General features: G+C 38.5%; 2 protein-coding genes across 2 annotated transcripts; one reads left to right on the top strand and one right to left on the bottom strand.

Annotated features, from left to right (window-relative positions):
• Nucleotides 1–1,017: 1,017 nt before the first annotated feature.
• Nucleotides 1,018–5,335, top strand: LOC107785468 (ELF3-like protein 2). Its single transcript, XM_016606785.2, has 4 exons — nt 1,018–1,863; nt 2,591–3,570; nt 3,805–3,856; nt 4,138–5,335. The coding sequence occupies exons 1-4, from the start codon at nt 1,612–1,614 to the stop codon at nt 5,161–5,163; spliced, it is 2,310 nt and encodes a 769-aa protein (XP_016462271.1). The 5' UTR covers nt 1,018–1,611; the 3' UTR covers nt 5,164–5,335.
• Nucleotides 5,336–5,654: 319 nt separating this feature from the next.
• Nucleotides 5,655–7,784, bottom strand: LOC107785469 (glycosyltransferase BC10). Its single transcript, XM_016606786.2, has 2 exons — nt 6,725–7,784; nt 5,655–6,513 (listed from the first exon to the last, which is right to left on the bottom strand). The coding sequence occupies exons 1-2, from the start codon at nt 7,232–7,234 to the stop codon at nt 5,875–5,877; spliced, it is 1,149 nt and encodes a 382-aa protein (XP_016462272.2). The 5' UTR covers nt 7,235–7,784; the 3' UTR covers nt 5,655–5,874.
• Between the last annotated feature and the right edge of the window lie 7,984 nt (nt 7,785–15,768).

Raw genomic sequence — 15,768 nt, 5'->3', positions numbered from 1 at the left:
ACATTCGATTTTAAAAAGAAGTTGAATAAAAATGAACTTTAAGTCTAGCTTAACCCAAAAGCGTGCATAAGTTTAGGATTGCTCAACACTATATAACTAGACCCATTTTTTAATGTCTCCAACCCGGGTGGGATCTAACATCTTCTTTTGTCTTTTCAACTCAAACAAGAGAAAGGTATATATATAAGTACAAGCCAAAGTAGCATAGTGAAAGATAATTTTTGGAACACATAATTAATGAAGAGTTGTCAAAATATTTGAAGTTTGAATTGGAGATGCACTCGTACATTTAGATTATTGACTTACCCAATTGATTTATATTTTTGGATGTAGGGCGCAACAAAGCAAATTGAGATGTGAAAAAGTTGTAAATCACTTTCCAGTAATTCTGTCTAAAATTAATCTTCATTTATAGAATGGATATTTCAAATGTAATCGTCATATAAAAACTTAATGAAATACGTCAACCAAATGGAAGTTCTCGAGTTAACATTGACAAAGTTGAAGTGTTGACCGTGTAGTAATAAACATGCATCCTTCACCACAGACCTTTTAAGAAGAAAAGAAAAAAGGAGTAAAAAGTTTATCAAGAAGACAATGAGGATTTAATTAAAATGTAAAGAAAACAGAAGAATTAAATCAAAGCAAAACGACAATGGGGTTAAAAAAGTAAATTTGCAAATCAGAACAATCTGTCATATATTTAATGATTTAGTAGAGGCGGGGTGCATTTACATGTATATAATGTAATACTTTCAGATTGATCATGCAATATATGATGAGTTTGGCGTATGCGTCTGGTTCGGGTAATTTTTTACGCCACTAAACAAGGTGTGTCCGCTTTTGAAGTGAGATCTTTGCCAGATATTTCGTAAAAAGATTGGCCAATTTAGCAAATGTGGGACATGTGGTTCCAAAGTGTCCACATTTATTTTCGGCAACTATTGCTGCGTTTGCCTGAAAGAGAAAGAAAAGGAGAGCGACTCAGTCACTCCCACCATTTCTTTTATTTCTTCTGTTCGTTTTTATAATGTTACATATATACTAAGTAATATATTGTGTGCCTTTTAACGTCCCTTACTCATGCAAGTTCCAGTAATTCTATCCACCTTTTTTGGCCCCACGTTACCCACTTTTTATTCTCCTTCTCATGTATTTGTTGATCTGATCTTCTTCTAAGATTCCCATATGTTGCTCTTCTCTTCCCTTTTTCTTGATTTTCCACTCTCATTTTCCTTAGAGAGCATATGTTTTTATTTTCTAAGCATTTCAAATGGAAAATTTGCTCATCCTGTTTTCTTTTCTCTTTCTTGAATCAAGATTGGATTTTGGCATTTAAAACCGTTCTTGAATTGTAACTTCATGTTATCTTGCTCATTGCTACTGATTTCCAGTCAAAAGATTGATTCTTTTGAGGTGGGCTGATTGTTTGTGGCATTTGGGTTTTGTAGTGGTGAGGATTCTTGGACCTGTAGAAAGGGTCTTATGAATAATGAAATGGTATAACTCTGGAATAAATACTGAAATTTTGTGTAAGTGTGGTATTTCAGCAGTATCTAATCCAAGTATACATACTCCTTCGCCACGACAGTTGTGTCTTAGGCCTTAAGGATGAAGTTAGGAAAAGAAGAAGAGAAGCGTATGGATCCATTGTTTCCTAGATTACATATAAATGATGCAGATAAAGGAGGTCCAAGAGCACCTCCTAGGAACAAAATGGCTCTTTGTGAACATTCGTCTGTTACCTTATCGCCTCAAAGGTTCACCTCTACTTCTGCTCCTGCTCCTGCTCCTGGATCAATGTCAATGCTGCCTCTCCTGCCTAATAGCAGCAACTCTATTCCTGCACCATCTTCTAGTCTTGTAAGTCCTGAGTTTTGTGTACGCCTATTTTACTTGGAGAATAGAGGAACTTCCAAGTGTTTCCGTTTGAGTTTCAATCAGGGAGAACAGTTTGTTATTTGGTAGACTTTACATCCCTTTTAGGAAGTCAAAGGTCAGATTTTTGATACTGTGATATATCATTTTAATAGTAGGAAGTCCAGTCAATTGCATTCTATTTAAATGTGTCAAACAACAAAAACAACAACCTAGTATAATCCCACAAGTGGGGTCTGGAGAGGGTAGTGTGTACGCAGACCTTACCTCTACCTTGTAAAGGTAGAGAGGCTATTTCCGATAGACCCACGGCTTAAGAAAGCAACCAACTATTTAAATGTGTCGAACAAAGTAGAAAATTGATGAGTTGAAAACAGTATATGCAATCATATGGTCTTAGAAAAGGAGGTAAACTAGGTATAGATATAAGTGTAGTATAAGCATTTACTGAAATCTTTTATGCGATTCAGTCACGAGTTTCTTCATCATCCAAAACCTTTGGATCTTGATCTACTTAAATTCCTTTGTTTAGGTATTGCTTGTCTTGTTTCAGATCGAGTTAGTTTGTTTATCCCCTTTATTACCAACTCATGGTAATCAGGAAATAGTACTTTTGCTTAATAGATTATGCCTTGTCTTTCCTTAAATGGGAAATTTTTGGTTGCTTTTGACTCATTATGACTGAATCACACAAGCTCTTGAAAAACTGTAGGTTGGTTGCAACAAAAAGAGTTTGTTTTCTCTATCCCACAATTCATCCGAGTCTCCTCATTTTATTGATATACTTCATCCGTATTCTTCTGGAGGAGCAAACTTTACAATGGGACGTCCTGATGTACGACCACTGAAGCCGCTAAATCCTCAAGTTTCAAGTCTTAAAGGGAATTTGCCTAGTACATCTCAATGTAATCTTCTTCAGCCACACAGTTTATCATACTCAAATAGTAATCCTTCTGCCAAAAGGTTTGGAAGGGAAAGTGATTTTTGTGGTCCAAAGTTGGCTGCATCAGGGAAACCTCTAAATAATGGTAATATACCTAAAAGTGCAGAGAAAGAAAAACTGGTTATATCAAGCTACAAACCTTCTTTGACAGGCGGTATGCAACTAAAGTTCCGGGAGCATAGTATAAATCAAGCTGGAGATCTAGCTCAGTGCCAAAAAAGAGAGCTTTGTGCTAAACTACCAGCTCCTCATCTGTCAACTAGAGACAAGTCAGTGGTGCATAGAGCTTCAAGTCTAGTACATACTGAGCTAAATATCAAATCATTTGTATCAAGTACTCCGGAAAATAGATGTGGTCAGGTAGTTGATTTGGATAGGTGTAGTGATTCTAATTCTGAATCTGATGAAGACTGTTGGGATCTGCACAAAAGGAAGGCGGCAGCAGATGTTACATATTCGAAGCATGAAGATGACACAACAAAGAGATGTGCTTCCATAATGGAAGGTCCGTCGTGTTCCTTTATACCTCGTGAAGAGAACCATCGTAGTCCAAAGCGAGTTAAATCCTCTTCTGACTGTCCTGAAGGCCACATTAGTGGGACTCCAGAAGTAGGAGATACAGACAGAAGTGAAGGAATCTCAGAAACTTGTTCCTTGAACTCTAGATTAGTAGAAAAAGTGTGTCCAGATAATGTCATAGCATTGATAGGTCAAGAACTATTCTGGAAAGCAAGAAGAACCATTGTACAGTAAGTCTCTTTAACTAGTCCTTTTTTATGTCTAACCAACTCATTGTGACAGTATAATTGAAATTATTGGCTTGATTCAGGGGTTAGTCAAATATGTGCTGATTCTAATTTGTCGACTTTCAGCCTGTGTCATGCACATATAATATCATATCTTTTTCTATTCGGAAACTATGACCTCTTTCAATATTTTTTTCTGTGATGTACCATTTAACTTGCATTTTCACTATTTTTCAGCCAGCAGCGAATCTTTGCAATACAACTATTTGAGCTGCACAGGCTAACAAAGGTGCGTTCGACTTCTATCAGTTAGATTGCCATTTTCTTTTGTTTTTTTGAAGAGACAAAGCGCTCAATAGTCATATGAAGGGTGGTTAATTTAGTCTTTCATTTTCGATGCCCGACCTGTATGCTTTAATCGAAGGGCAGAAAAATCTTCTAAAGTCTACTGGAAGTTTTTTAATAGAAGGACCAATTGCAACAAAATCAATAATTAGAAGGGGGTTGAGGAGGTTTTTGGTGTGCTGTTTAAATTTTGTAAGAATATTACTTATTTTACAATCTTTACAGGTTCAGAAATTGATAGCCAGATCACCAGATATATTGTTCAAAGGCAACTTCTATCTCCACCAACCTTCTATCAAATTTTCTTCTTTGAAAAAATTACCATGTGATAATGTTCTTGAACCTCCTGCATTGGCTGTTGAACCAAAAGTTTCTCCAAAACTGAACAATTCTGAGCATCCAGCAGATAATAATGCTTATGAAAAGCTGCTTCCCCTCCACAAAGATAATGACAAAAAGCTTATACCACAGCACTCGTCTCAAAAACCAAATGTAGGGACACCAACATCCAGATCTTTTGTATCTGATCCAAAATTACCACCTCGGTGCTTCCAACCGCCTCCTGGATATCAGTGGTTAGTTCCAATAAGATCTCCTTCTGAAGGACTTGTTTATAAACCTTATACAGGACCTTCTCCACCACCCCCCGGGTTCATGGCGCCAGTTTATGGTAGTTGCAGGCCCGTGACCCTATCTCCTATAAGTGGAGACTTTTCGAATGTGCCTTATAGTGTACCGACTTCTCATAAGCAAGGTGTTGGGATTTTTCCTGGTACTGCAATACTTGATCAGTCCTGCATTCAACCTTATCCCATGCCTGTGATAAAACCATCTGCTTCAAGTTCAGCTGTTGAGAAAATGAATCCATTTCCTGGAATCAGGTCAAGTGAGAGGGAAAATAGCCCATCTATGCATGATGTTAACGTGGTCAGGCCTCATAAAAAATCATGCAATGTTTCATGCCAGAAGAGCTCGGGTATGTCAGAATGTGATGGGACTTTTCAGGCGGATAGAGGGAGTGACATGCAAGGAAGTAGTGCAAGTAGTCCTTCTGAGAGAGTGCAAAGGGATGCACTCTCTCTTTTTCCTATCACACCAACTGCAAACTGTTTAGATCAACCAGTTAAAGATAACAATACGGAGCAGCGAATTCAAGTGATCAAGGTTGTGCCTCATAACCCAAAGTCAGCATCTGAATCTGCAGCTCGGATTTTTAGGTCTATACAAGAAGAAAGGAAATTGAATTCTTAGTATCCCAAACCTTACAGCTTGATCTTGTAAGAAAGCCCTTTCTTGTTGTACTTTTTCCATTTTTCTAAATTTCCTTCATTTTTTATTTTCCCTCTTTGATAAAAGGTTCTTTACTGTAAATATATTCAATGCAAAGTAAAAAAGCAACACAGGTTCATTCTTTTTCTACAAATTCTTCCTTCTCTTAATTTTCTCTTCCCATGATCCTGCTCCGTCATACTTTTCTGACTCTTGTACATTGACTGTAAACTTTCTTGATGTGTAGGATGACAGTAAAGATACAAGAGAATGTACAGTATTAGAAATGTTTTCTTACTTAAAAAACTTATCTATTTCTTTGAAATGAAATTGGGGTGGGAGTCAGTGGAGGAAGGACATGTTCTTATGTTTCAGCAGAATCATACAATTAGAGCATCTAAACAGTGACAGATGACAAAATGTTAACTTATGCTAGTATGGTAGATAAGTACAGCCTAGAACCAATAGGATGAGTAAGAACTGAAGATATCCAAATCAGATTATTTTCTTGATAACATCCAAGTCAAATAATAAATACTAGGATTTCATATAATGTGATTACAACATCATCATGTTCAAGAATATCGTATATCTTTAGTATATGTCAATCATGTGTTATCAGGCCTTTGGTGTTCTGAAGCTGCCAATAACTGCAATCTTGTGGTAGAAAGTTTGTTTCATCACAGATTCATATCAGAAGCCCAGATACTTGGACGAGCGTTCTAATAAAGGTTCCAATGTACTAGGAGAAAATTTTCGGGCAAAAAGGGAACAAAGTGAAGTCGTCTGGTTATTATAGACACACGTTCCGCCTTCCACAATTTTCTTGAGAAACTGATCTGTGATATCAGCCTTTCCAAATGTAGCAGGATGAGCACCACCTCTAGACCAGTCTACTAAAGTGAGACTCCTATTTGCCAGGAGATGAGGAGATTGAATGTGCAACATTGTTGGGAAATAGTGCTCATCAACATAACATGATGGTTTGCAAAACTGTTCAAATTTTGGGTAGTATACGTGATCTTTAACAATGTCAATAGCCAGTTTCCTGTTAACTTCAAACCACTGGGATCCTTTACGCCATTCAGTGATGATAACCTCAGGCGACATGTTCTTATTATAACGCCCTCTTCCAACAGGTCCATGATCATCAAATACACTTATAAAGCTGTGCCTGGATTCTGATATGTAGCGATAGACAACACTGAAGTTATGGAGAGGAATGCACGACTCAGATAGGAGGACGAACCATTCATTGGAAATATCAAGCAATGCATTAGCAAGAAGCCGTCTTTCAGCATTACACACGCTCATTTTTCCCCACTCTGCCACCTATGTGAAATGGAAAGCCACACAATTATGACAGAAATACATATTAGTACTACAATACACTCGCCTCATCAGTTCTACTTCTCATATATCAACGTTTTTAAAAGAAAATTAAAGCTACTCACACAACTAAATCCTACAAAACACGGAACAAGGATCAATAATTGTGCATAATTTTGAACAATTAGAATTTAAAGGATGGTGCTGACATTACCTGACTAGGAATTTGCCTGCGATGAAACACTGAAGAAGGCGCGAAATCAGATTTATATGATGGCAAGGTATGAATGTAGATTGAATAAAGCTCTTCATTCCCTTTAAAGAATCTCTCCCACAATGGCGCCAAAGGTAGAGGTCCTCGAGTCAAGAACATGAACGCGATTTTAGGCGTTCTTTTAAAAGGGCAATTTTTAATTTGAGGAACAAATGAAGCTCTCCAGAGAAGCTGTCTATCGTTCATGTTATGCTGTAAATTTGATGGAGGTCTAATCCAACTCTCTAAACTATTTGGTTCTTGAAAACATGATGACTGTATTCTTGTTTGTATCACAGGAAGTAATACATTCTGCACTTCTACAAATCTAAGCATACACATACTTAAAATTGAAAAAGCAATTCCTAGACCCAAAAATAACAGGAGAAACTGAAGTATTTTTAACGGTAAAGGCTTGTTCTGAGTTATTACTAAAGTATTAGAGTCTTTGCCTTCCTCTAAACTCCCCATATTCCCAACTCGACTTTCAACAATACCAACTTACACAAAACAAAGTGGCAACATTTTTAACAAGATTTGGAAGAAAAATGCAATACTATTAAAGAGAATGGTAGGGTGAATTTTCTTTAAGAAATTTACTTAAAAAGCAAAGCTTTTCAGATTTAATTTCTTCAACTTATGGAATGAAGGTAAATAGTGATAAACCAACCAATTCAGGCAAAGAATTTCAACAGAGATCATGAAAATCCATATAGGCAGAGGTGGAGCTGTCCCTTACCATAAACAGACTCTAGAGACATGAAGTTGCTATTAAAAAAACGAACTAAAAAGGAAAAAAAACTAAAATACCAAGATTTGGCTGTTGTTTTTGGGCTTAATAAATGAGAGAATGAGAGTGGTTAAAGGAAACAATTACAAAAAAAAAATATATGAAGAGACTAATTAAGACGTTTGGGTTTGAAGAACAAAACTGATTCTTGTTTTCACACCTTCGCTAAATCTGGAAACAAAGATTTCATGATATAAAAATTTATTGAAGTCTTTCCCACTTCCCAATGTTGATGCTCTGTTCTAATAGGTATTTATGTGGTTTGCTTTTCTGTATGCAAAACTGAATGGAGCCGTCTAATGTAAGAGAAAGACACGTCCAATAGTTTGGAAGAAAGAATGGAAGGAAAAGTAATCATTGACTGAAAGAAACTTAGGAGATGTTGCATAGTTTGTCTTCTACATATTTTTGCCTTGAAATTTCCAATTTGGTGGCTTTTGTTAAAAAAAAAATAAAAAAATCGCAAGAACGTTTTTATATTTTTCATAAAAACTTTTACTAACCAAATTTCAATAATTTTTTTAAAAATTCTGTTGCAAAAATTGTTTCTCAACCAAACAGCAGAAAAAAAAAACGTTCTCATTTTTTTTGCAAAAAAATAATAATAATAATAATGACAAAAAGATAAAAAAGAATGTGAAAGAAATTTCCCCAAGCGAAAACCCACCTTAATATCGAATGAATGACATTATTTATTATTAGAAAGCTAGACTAGCATTTTATCTATAATATTCAAAGATTATTAAATGGTTTAGGCGTAAAATTATCATTTGTACCATTTTATTATAATATATAGTTTTATTTAAAGAATTAAAGTATGAATTGACATAAAAATTTGATGTGTTGCCTTTTACAGCCTACTCTTGTCATTCTTTTCAAACAAAAGGTTTACTAGCAATTATATTTTGGTTACTCATTCCTTCACATTTCTATGTTTTATCGTAATCAAATTTTGTAGCATATAGTCATCCTTTTGATTGGGGATGGTCTATATTTAGGAGTAGGACATATCTTTTTCAGTATCCTTTTTTTTCATTTTCTTATAGTCATTGTTTTGAGTCAGAAAGTGCCTAATTTACGCAACTTTCTAGAGTGGATGAAAAGTCCATGAATAAAATTCCATCTCTTGCTGTCAAGTGCTGATTAGAATAGAAAAATAATAGAAATAAACTATTCGGTTCACATACTAATTATGCGAGATTACAATGCAGATATTATTTATGTAGTGATTAATAATGAAAGAGTGTTAATAATGAAAAATTAATTATGTGGTGATTAATAATAAAAAACTATTATTACATAATAATTGTTTGTTCAAGGAAATTTTTTATATTTTAAATAATTTAATTTCTGCAATTATAATACACATATTATATACAGTTATCCTCATAACATAATACATTTAGCATAATATAATGCAAATACTAATTGATATAATTGACCAAATGTTATATTAAATAATGCGATAATTATTTTACGCGAGCAACAGAAGGTTGTATTATTTTATGCAAGATTTCATGGCGTGATCAGTTATACTACACAATCAACCAAAAAACTCCTCAAATTATTACGTATCTGGTACTTTAGAAAACGGGGACCTGAAATTATTCAGTACTTTTTGCATGCCAGGATTCATTTGAATCAATAATTGAATAATCTTATTGAACCAACATCCCCTTTCCCAAAGTGATGTTTCGAACCAAGCATAATTGGACGAATTTTCTTATGTGATTTATTACCCAAAAAAAAAACTTTTCATTTGTCGGGAGTGACTTTGTAAACATAAAACAATAGCCTTTTTCTACTGCAACATAATGCAACCTGCTAACTCGTTTATCACCCCTATATATATGTCACAGTCATCATCTTTTAAGATACAATTTACTGAAACCGAAGACAAATAAAACGACAATGCAAAATTAATTTGATTGATAATAGCATAGTCAGGACATCTTACAAAAAGAGCAGCTAAGCAAATAAGGGAAATATCCACTTTTGAAGAGAATAAGAATTTAAGTTTTATATTGACACTTGACAGTGGAAATAAACTGTATATACTCTACAATTTGACAAGTAGTAACAACCCGTTATTCACAATCTATTTGTATCAATCTAATGTTTATACATCGTTATTACTTGCCTTATCAATCTAATATTACTTTCCTTAAATTGTCCTTTTGCAAAGACAATAAATTCATTTAGGTTCTAATAGTTGTAGAGTGGAATCGGAGCAGTAGATTCTGCCATATGGGCAACGACGACTTAGAGAACTGTATACAGTCGGAATCATACTCCATGGCAAGTTAGGCTCTGAACATTACGATCAAAGACGGAAGATCGATCCCGAGTCCCACCGAGCTAGAATCCGGGATCAAAACGCCTCTCTTCGACAACATTGAATCTGTAATCTCGGAGTCGACCTTAGCCCCGAGCTCGAAGAAATATTGTTAGCATAACCAACAGAAGACCGAAATATCCGTAACCGGTCGGATATTACGGCGGAAATCTCGGTGCGTATTAGTAAGGAACTGGCAATTAGCTAACCAAGGGATTTTTTACCTTTTATGAAATTGTACCTAAAGTAGAACTCCTCTACTATATAAATGGGGAGGGGGGGTTTACTAATTCATTACAGACATTGTAACACGTATCCCAAAGCAATACATTGTTATTATTTCTCTTTAAGCTCTTGTTCTCCTGTATCCTGACACTGATCGAAGCGTAACTGGCTCGAGGGTGGCTAACCTTCCAAGGCCGATACTATTCAACTCGTGTGGTTTGCATTTACTTTGACATTATTTATTTCAATTGCGATCTAATTTATCATTTTGTATCAAGTTAGTCCACGTATCCTTAAAACCATTTACAAATTCAATTGTTATCCAATTTTGAGGGTAAACAGTTTGGCGCCCACCGTTGTGCTAAAGATAATAGTGGTTATTTGATACGAATCTCCATAACACATACTACTTTATACTTGTTCTTTGAAGTGTCTCTAATTTCAGGTTAAAACTCAAAATGTCGAACTCTCAATCAGCACCCCAACATGTTGACAACGAGTCCGACCATCATGGTGAATATAACAACATAGCGCCCGGTGAGGAGGTACCGCTCGTTGATCCCATCAGAATCTTGCCTACCGACCCCGAGAATAGCGTCTATGGTGGAGCCCGATCGGCAACTCAAAACACACAAAACATTGGAGGATACGGGATCAGTTTACGGTCGATCTTCGAAATGTTGCAGGCTCAACAGACGGCGATAGCTCAGTTACAGAACCAAAGTCGTGCACCGAGTAGAGTTGAACCCGATCCACCCCGGGAAGTCACCCGCAGGGATGAACCGGTCGCAGAAATGTCAAATGAAAATGAATCGGGGGCTAATCCCGAGATCATAAAGATGCCCGAAGAGCTGACAAAACGGATAGAATCAGGGGAGAAGAAAATCGAAGCTAATGACAAAAAGGTGGAAACCTACAATTCCAGGGTAGACCAAATCCCATTAGCACCACCAATATTGAAAGGCCTGGATTCCAAGAAGTTCGTGCAAAAACCTTTTCTTCCGAGCGCGGATCCTAAGCCAATCCCTAAGAAATTCTGCATGCCCAAGATTGCTTAGTATAACAGAATGACCGACCTAAATAAGCATGTAACCTCTTACACATGTGACATCAAAGAGAACGACTTTGAGGATGATGAGATAAAGTTTGTCCTATTGAAGAAGTTCAGAGAGACCCTGTCAAAAGGGGCTATGATATGGTATCACAATTTACCTCCTAATTCTATTGGCTCATTTTCTATGCTTGCGGATTCTTTCGTGAAGGCACACGCCGGAGACATCAAGGTCGAGACCAGAAAATCAGACCTTTTCAAAGTAAAACAAAAGGATAACGAGATGCTTAGAGAGTTCGTGTCCCGGTTTCAAATGGAACGAATGAACCTGCCACTGGTCGTTGATGATTGGTCAGTTCAGGATTTAACCCAAGGGCTCAATGTTCGAAGCTCAGTGGCTTCACAACAGTTAAAACAAAACCTGGTAGAATATCCGATCGTTACTTGGGCCGACGTGCATAACCGATATCAATCAAAGATCAGAGTGGAAGATGATCAACTCGGGGTCTATTTATCCCGTCAAAACCATCGACAGAATCAAGAGAGACATCGATCGTGAACCGAGACCAAACAGGGATCGGTATCAGCCGTATAATGGAGACCGAAGAAGCAGCGGGTTCGGGCGGAACTCTATAAGAAACAAAAGGAGAAGTGACCGAGGTCAGAGCAACTGGGGACTCATGAGCAAAAACAGCTTCGGACGCATCAAAGAAGCACCAAGGTTATCGGAATACAACTTTAATATCGATGCTTCCGCCATTGTATCAGCTATCGGACGCATCAAAGATACCAAATGACCCCAACCTCTACAATCTGATCCAACCCAAAGGGATCCTAACCAGATATGTAAATATCATGGCACTTACGGCCACAGAATAGAGGATTGCCGACAGTTGAGAGAGGAAGTAGCCCGACTATTCAACAACGGGAATCTTCGAGAATTCCTGAGCGACCAAGCCAAGAATTATTTCAGGAATAGGGATTCTAACAAATAGACCGAACAAGAAGAACCTCAACACGTCATTAACATGATCATTGGTGGGGTCGATGTCCCTTAGGGGCGATGTCGAAGTGCACCAAAGTGTCCATCACGAGGGATAAACGAACTCGAGATTACATACTGGAAGGAACCTTGTCTTTCAGCGACGAGGACGCGGAAGGGATTATGCAGCCCCACAATGATGCACTAGTAATATCTGTAGTCGTAAATAAAATTTGAGTTAAATGTGTGTTAATTGATCCAGGTAGCTTGGCCAACATCATCTGATCATGGGTCGTAGAGCAGCTCGGTCTACAAGATCAAATCGTGTCTGCGGTCCCAGTTCTAAACGGATTCAACATGGCATGTGAAACCATGGGTGAGATAACATTACCGGTGAACACCGCCGGGACCATCCATGAATCTAAGTTTTATGTGATCAAAGGAGACATAAGGTACAACGCTTTGTTCGGGAGGCCTTGGATCCACAACATGAGAGTAGTGCCCTCGACACTGCACCAGGTGCTGAAATTCCCAACACCCAGCGGAGTCAAAACAGTTTATGGGGAACAACCGGCCGCCGAGGAAATGTTCGCGGTCGATGAAGTGATCCCAACATCCACAATCTCAACATAGGAGGATCCAAATCGGATGGTCAAAAACGGGGCCAAATAGCAATCACTGATACCAGCCTCGATGGAACCGGAGAAATGAGGGGTAGACGAGGACGATGACTACGGGGTCCCCAGATCTTTTATAGCCCCCAACTAATCCGACGCTATAAAATCAACGGTCGAGGAACTGGAACAAGTCGTATTGAGTGAACACCTACCCGATCGAAAGGTATACCTGGGCACAGGGTTAAGCCCCGAGCTCAGGAAAAAGCTCGTTTAATTTCTTATAGCTAATGGAGATTGTTTTGCTTGGTCCCACCTTGATATGACAGGGATCCCGCAGGATATAACCACTCACAAACTAAGCCTGGACCCGAAGTTCCATCCAGTCAAGCAGAAGAGGAGACCCCAGTCCGAGGTCAAACATGCTTTTATCAAGGACGAGCTATCTAAACTCCTTAAAATATGGTCCATTCGGGAGGTTAAATACACGAATTGGTTAGCGAATATAGTAGTAGTCCCTAAAAAAGGGAACAAATTAAGAATATGTAATCCACAAAGGCACCTGTGGAAATCATTCAGGCGTCGAATCATTGGTTCAAAAAGTGATTAGAGCCGGCTACTACTGGATCGATATGGAAAAGGACTCGAAGGAGTTTGTACAAAAATGTGATGAATGTCAAAGACACTTTCCAATGATTCATCAGCTCTGGGAGCTGCTGCATTCGGTTTTGTCACCATGGCCATTTATATTATTTATGACTGAATATTTTTCTAAGTGGGTGGAAGCCCAAGCATACGAAAAGGTCAGGGAGAAGGAAGTCATTGATTTCATTTGGGACCACATCATATGCCGGTTTGGAATGCCAGCTGAGATCGTCTGCGACAACAGGAAATAATTCATCGGCAGCAAACTTAGCAAGTTTCTCGAAGATCATAAGATCAAAAGGATCCTATCAACATCCTACCACCCTAGTGGGAACGGACAAACAGAATCGACCAACAAAAACATACTCCAAAAACTCAAGAAGAGGTTGACCGACGCCAAAGGAAAATGGAAGGAAATCCTGCCCGAAATCTTATGGTCATACAGTATGACCTCGAAATCCAGTATCGAGGCCACCCCGTTCTCACTAGTTTACGACGTAGAAGCTCTAATACTAGTTGAAGTCGGAGAACCAAGTTTCAGGTTTCGATATGCTCCAAGGAATCGAACGACGAGGCTATGAACACGAGCCTAGATCTATTAGATGAAAGGCGTGAAGCAACCCTTGTCCAATTGGCCACCCAAAAATAGCGGATCGAGAGATATTACAATCGAAGGGCCAACCTTCGATACTTCAATGTCGTGGACTTAGTGTTAAAGAAGGTCACACTAAATACCCGGAACCCAAACAAAGGAAAGCTGGAGCTGAACTGGGAAGGACCTTATCAAGTTATCGAGATCACCGGTAAAGGATCGTACAAGCTCGAAACAATGAACGGTGAGCAACTACCGAACAACTGGAACATAACTCACTTGAAGCGATACTATTGTTAAGTTACGACCCCATTCATTTTTATTTATTTATTTATATTACGAACTAACACTTGCAGCAAATCATCAAAGAACGATACAATATTTAGGCCTGAAAGCACGTGTTGCACTCTTTTTTCCTTGAACCGGTTTTGTCCCAAATGGGTTTTTCGGCAAGGTTTTTAATGAGGCAACAGTAAATCGTGCTAACTTAGAATTGAAGGCCAGTTACGAACCGATATCGAAGATCATGACAACAGTATTCGAGGCTTCTCTACGCTCGGCCCTGAACACTAGAGGCATCACCCTCAGATAACAACTTTAGCAAGAAAGGAAACTTTATGATTGAATGGTCTCGGCTCGATCGACAAGATTTACTGTAAGGGCCATTCGGGAACTGTTATCTTAGGCAAGCCCGGATAACTCGGGGTAACAATCCCACTAGGCAACACCCAAACTAAAGGCTACGACTATATTAAAACGGTTCGGGGACATCCAAGGCCCGTAACAAAAAACAAGACTTTCAAAATTTCATAACCGGTGCTAAAGGCTACCTTCGGCAAACTATAATCTGAAAAAACAAAATCATAAGTACTTTGGGAAAATTCATAAGTACTTCTGGTCACACCAAACTCCCACGATGCCTTAAACAAAATAATGTCGAAGGCAAGGCCTGCTCGAACCTCCGAACATGACATAACTATTTTATGCTAAGGCATTTCGATCTTGGCAAACATAAAGAATAAAGCAAAGGAAAACAAAATTCTTAAACTATCGAAGGGAAAAACAAGCCTCGTATATTATATATAGTCTTTACAAAGGCCAAATGGCCTTAACAAAAAGTGCAAAAGTGCACAAGTACGAAAAAAGCAAAAATATCTACAAAGGCGTCTAAATAGCCTGGTCTTTTTCGCCCCCGGTTCCATCGGAACCCTCGTAGTCTTCTTCTTATTCTTCCTCGGGGTAAGCCAACTTCTTGGCCTCGAGCCCCTTAGAGATTTCGATCTTGGCCGATAGATCAAAACACTAATCATGAACCTCTTTGAGGGCCTCCTTTCGTGAATGCCGCTTCTCGTATTCAACGATATCTTTCAAGCGTTCCTGGGCTGCCTCGGCATCGGTCTTATATTAGGCTACCATCTCTTCGGCGTCGGCTTTAACCATCGCGACCGCTGACTTGGCCGTTTCAAGTTCCTTGGCCATAATATTTTGATCAGAGGCAGCCGAACTCAGCAGGAGACTGGAGCTTTTCAACCTTTTTGGCCTGCACTTCGGCCTTTTCCTTTGCTACTCGAAGCTGGACCTCAGCCGAAGTCAGTTGCGCCCGAGCAACCTCCTTTTCCAAGGCCAGACGATCCATCATGTCCCTCCATTCGTCGGTCTCGGCCTTGACAACATCCATCTCAGCTCGCAGTTGATCGATCTGATCGATTTTTTGTTGAACCTTTGGATTTCAACCGTTAGTCACCGAGCCTAGCTCTTCGTCACTAACCTC

The sequence above is a fragment of the Nicotiana tabacum genome, chromosome 22 (genome assembly GCF_000715075.1).
Source record: "Nicotiana tabacum cultivar K326 chromosome 22, ASM71507v2, whole genome shotgun sequence".
NCBI classification, from domain to species: Eukaryota; Viridiplantae; Streptophyta; class Magnoliopsida; order Solanales; family Solanaceae; genus Nicotiana; species Nicotiana tabacum.
Note: the sequence above shows the minus strand (reverse complement) of the source record. Positions and strands in the feature narration are given on the sequence as shown.

Coding starts and splice junctions, on each gene's coding strand:
- LOC107785469 (XM_016606786.2), bottom strand. CDS start 7,234: ATGGGGAGTTTAGAGGAAGGCAAAGACTCTAATACTTTAGTAATAACT. Junction 6,514..6,724: donor GCAGGCAAATTCCTAGTCAG/GTAATGTCAGCA, acceptor CATTTCACATAG/GTGGCAGAGTGGGGAAAAAT.
- LOC107785468 (XM_016606785.2), top strand. CDS start 1,612: ATGAAGTTAGGAAAAGAAGAAGAGAAGCGTATGGATCCATTGTTTCCT. Junction 1,864..2,590: donor CTGCACCATCTTCTAGTCTT/GTAAGTCCTGAG, acceptor GAAAAACTGTAG/GTTGGTTGCAACAAAAAGAG. Junction 3,857..4,137: donor AGCTGCACAGGCTAACAAAG/GTGCGTTCGACT, acceptor CAATCTTTACAG/GTTCAGAAATTGATAGCCAG.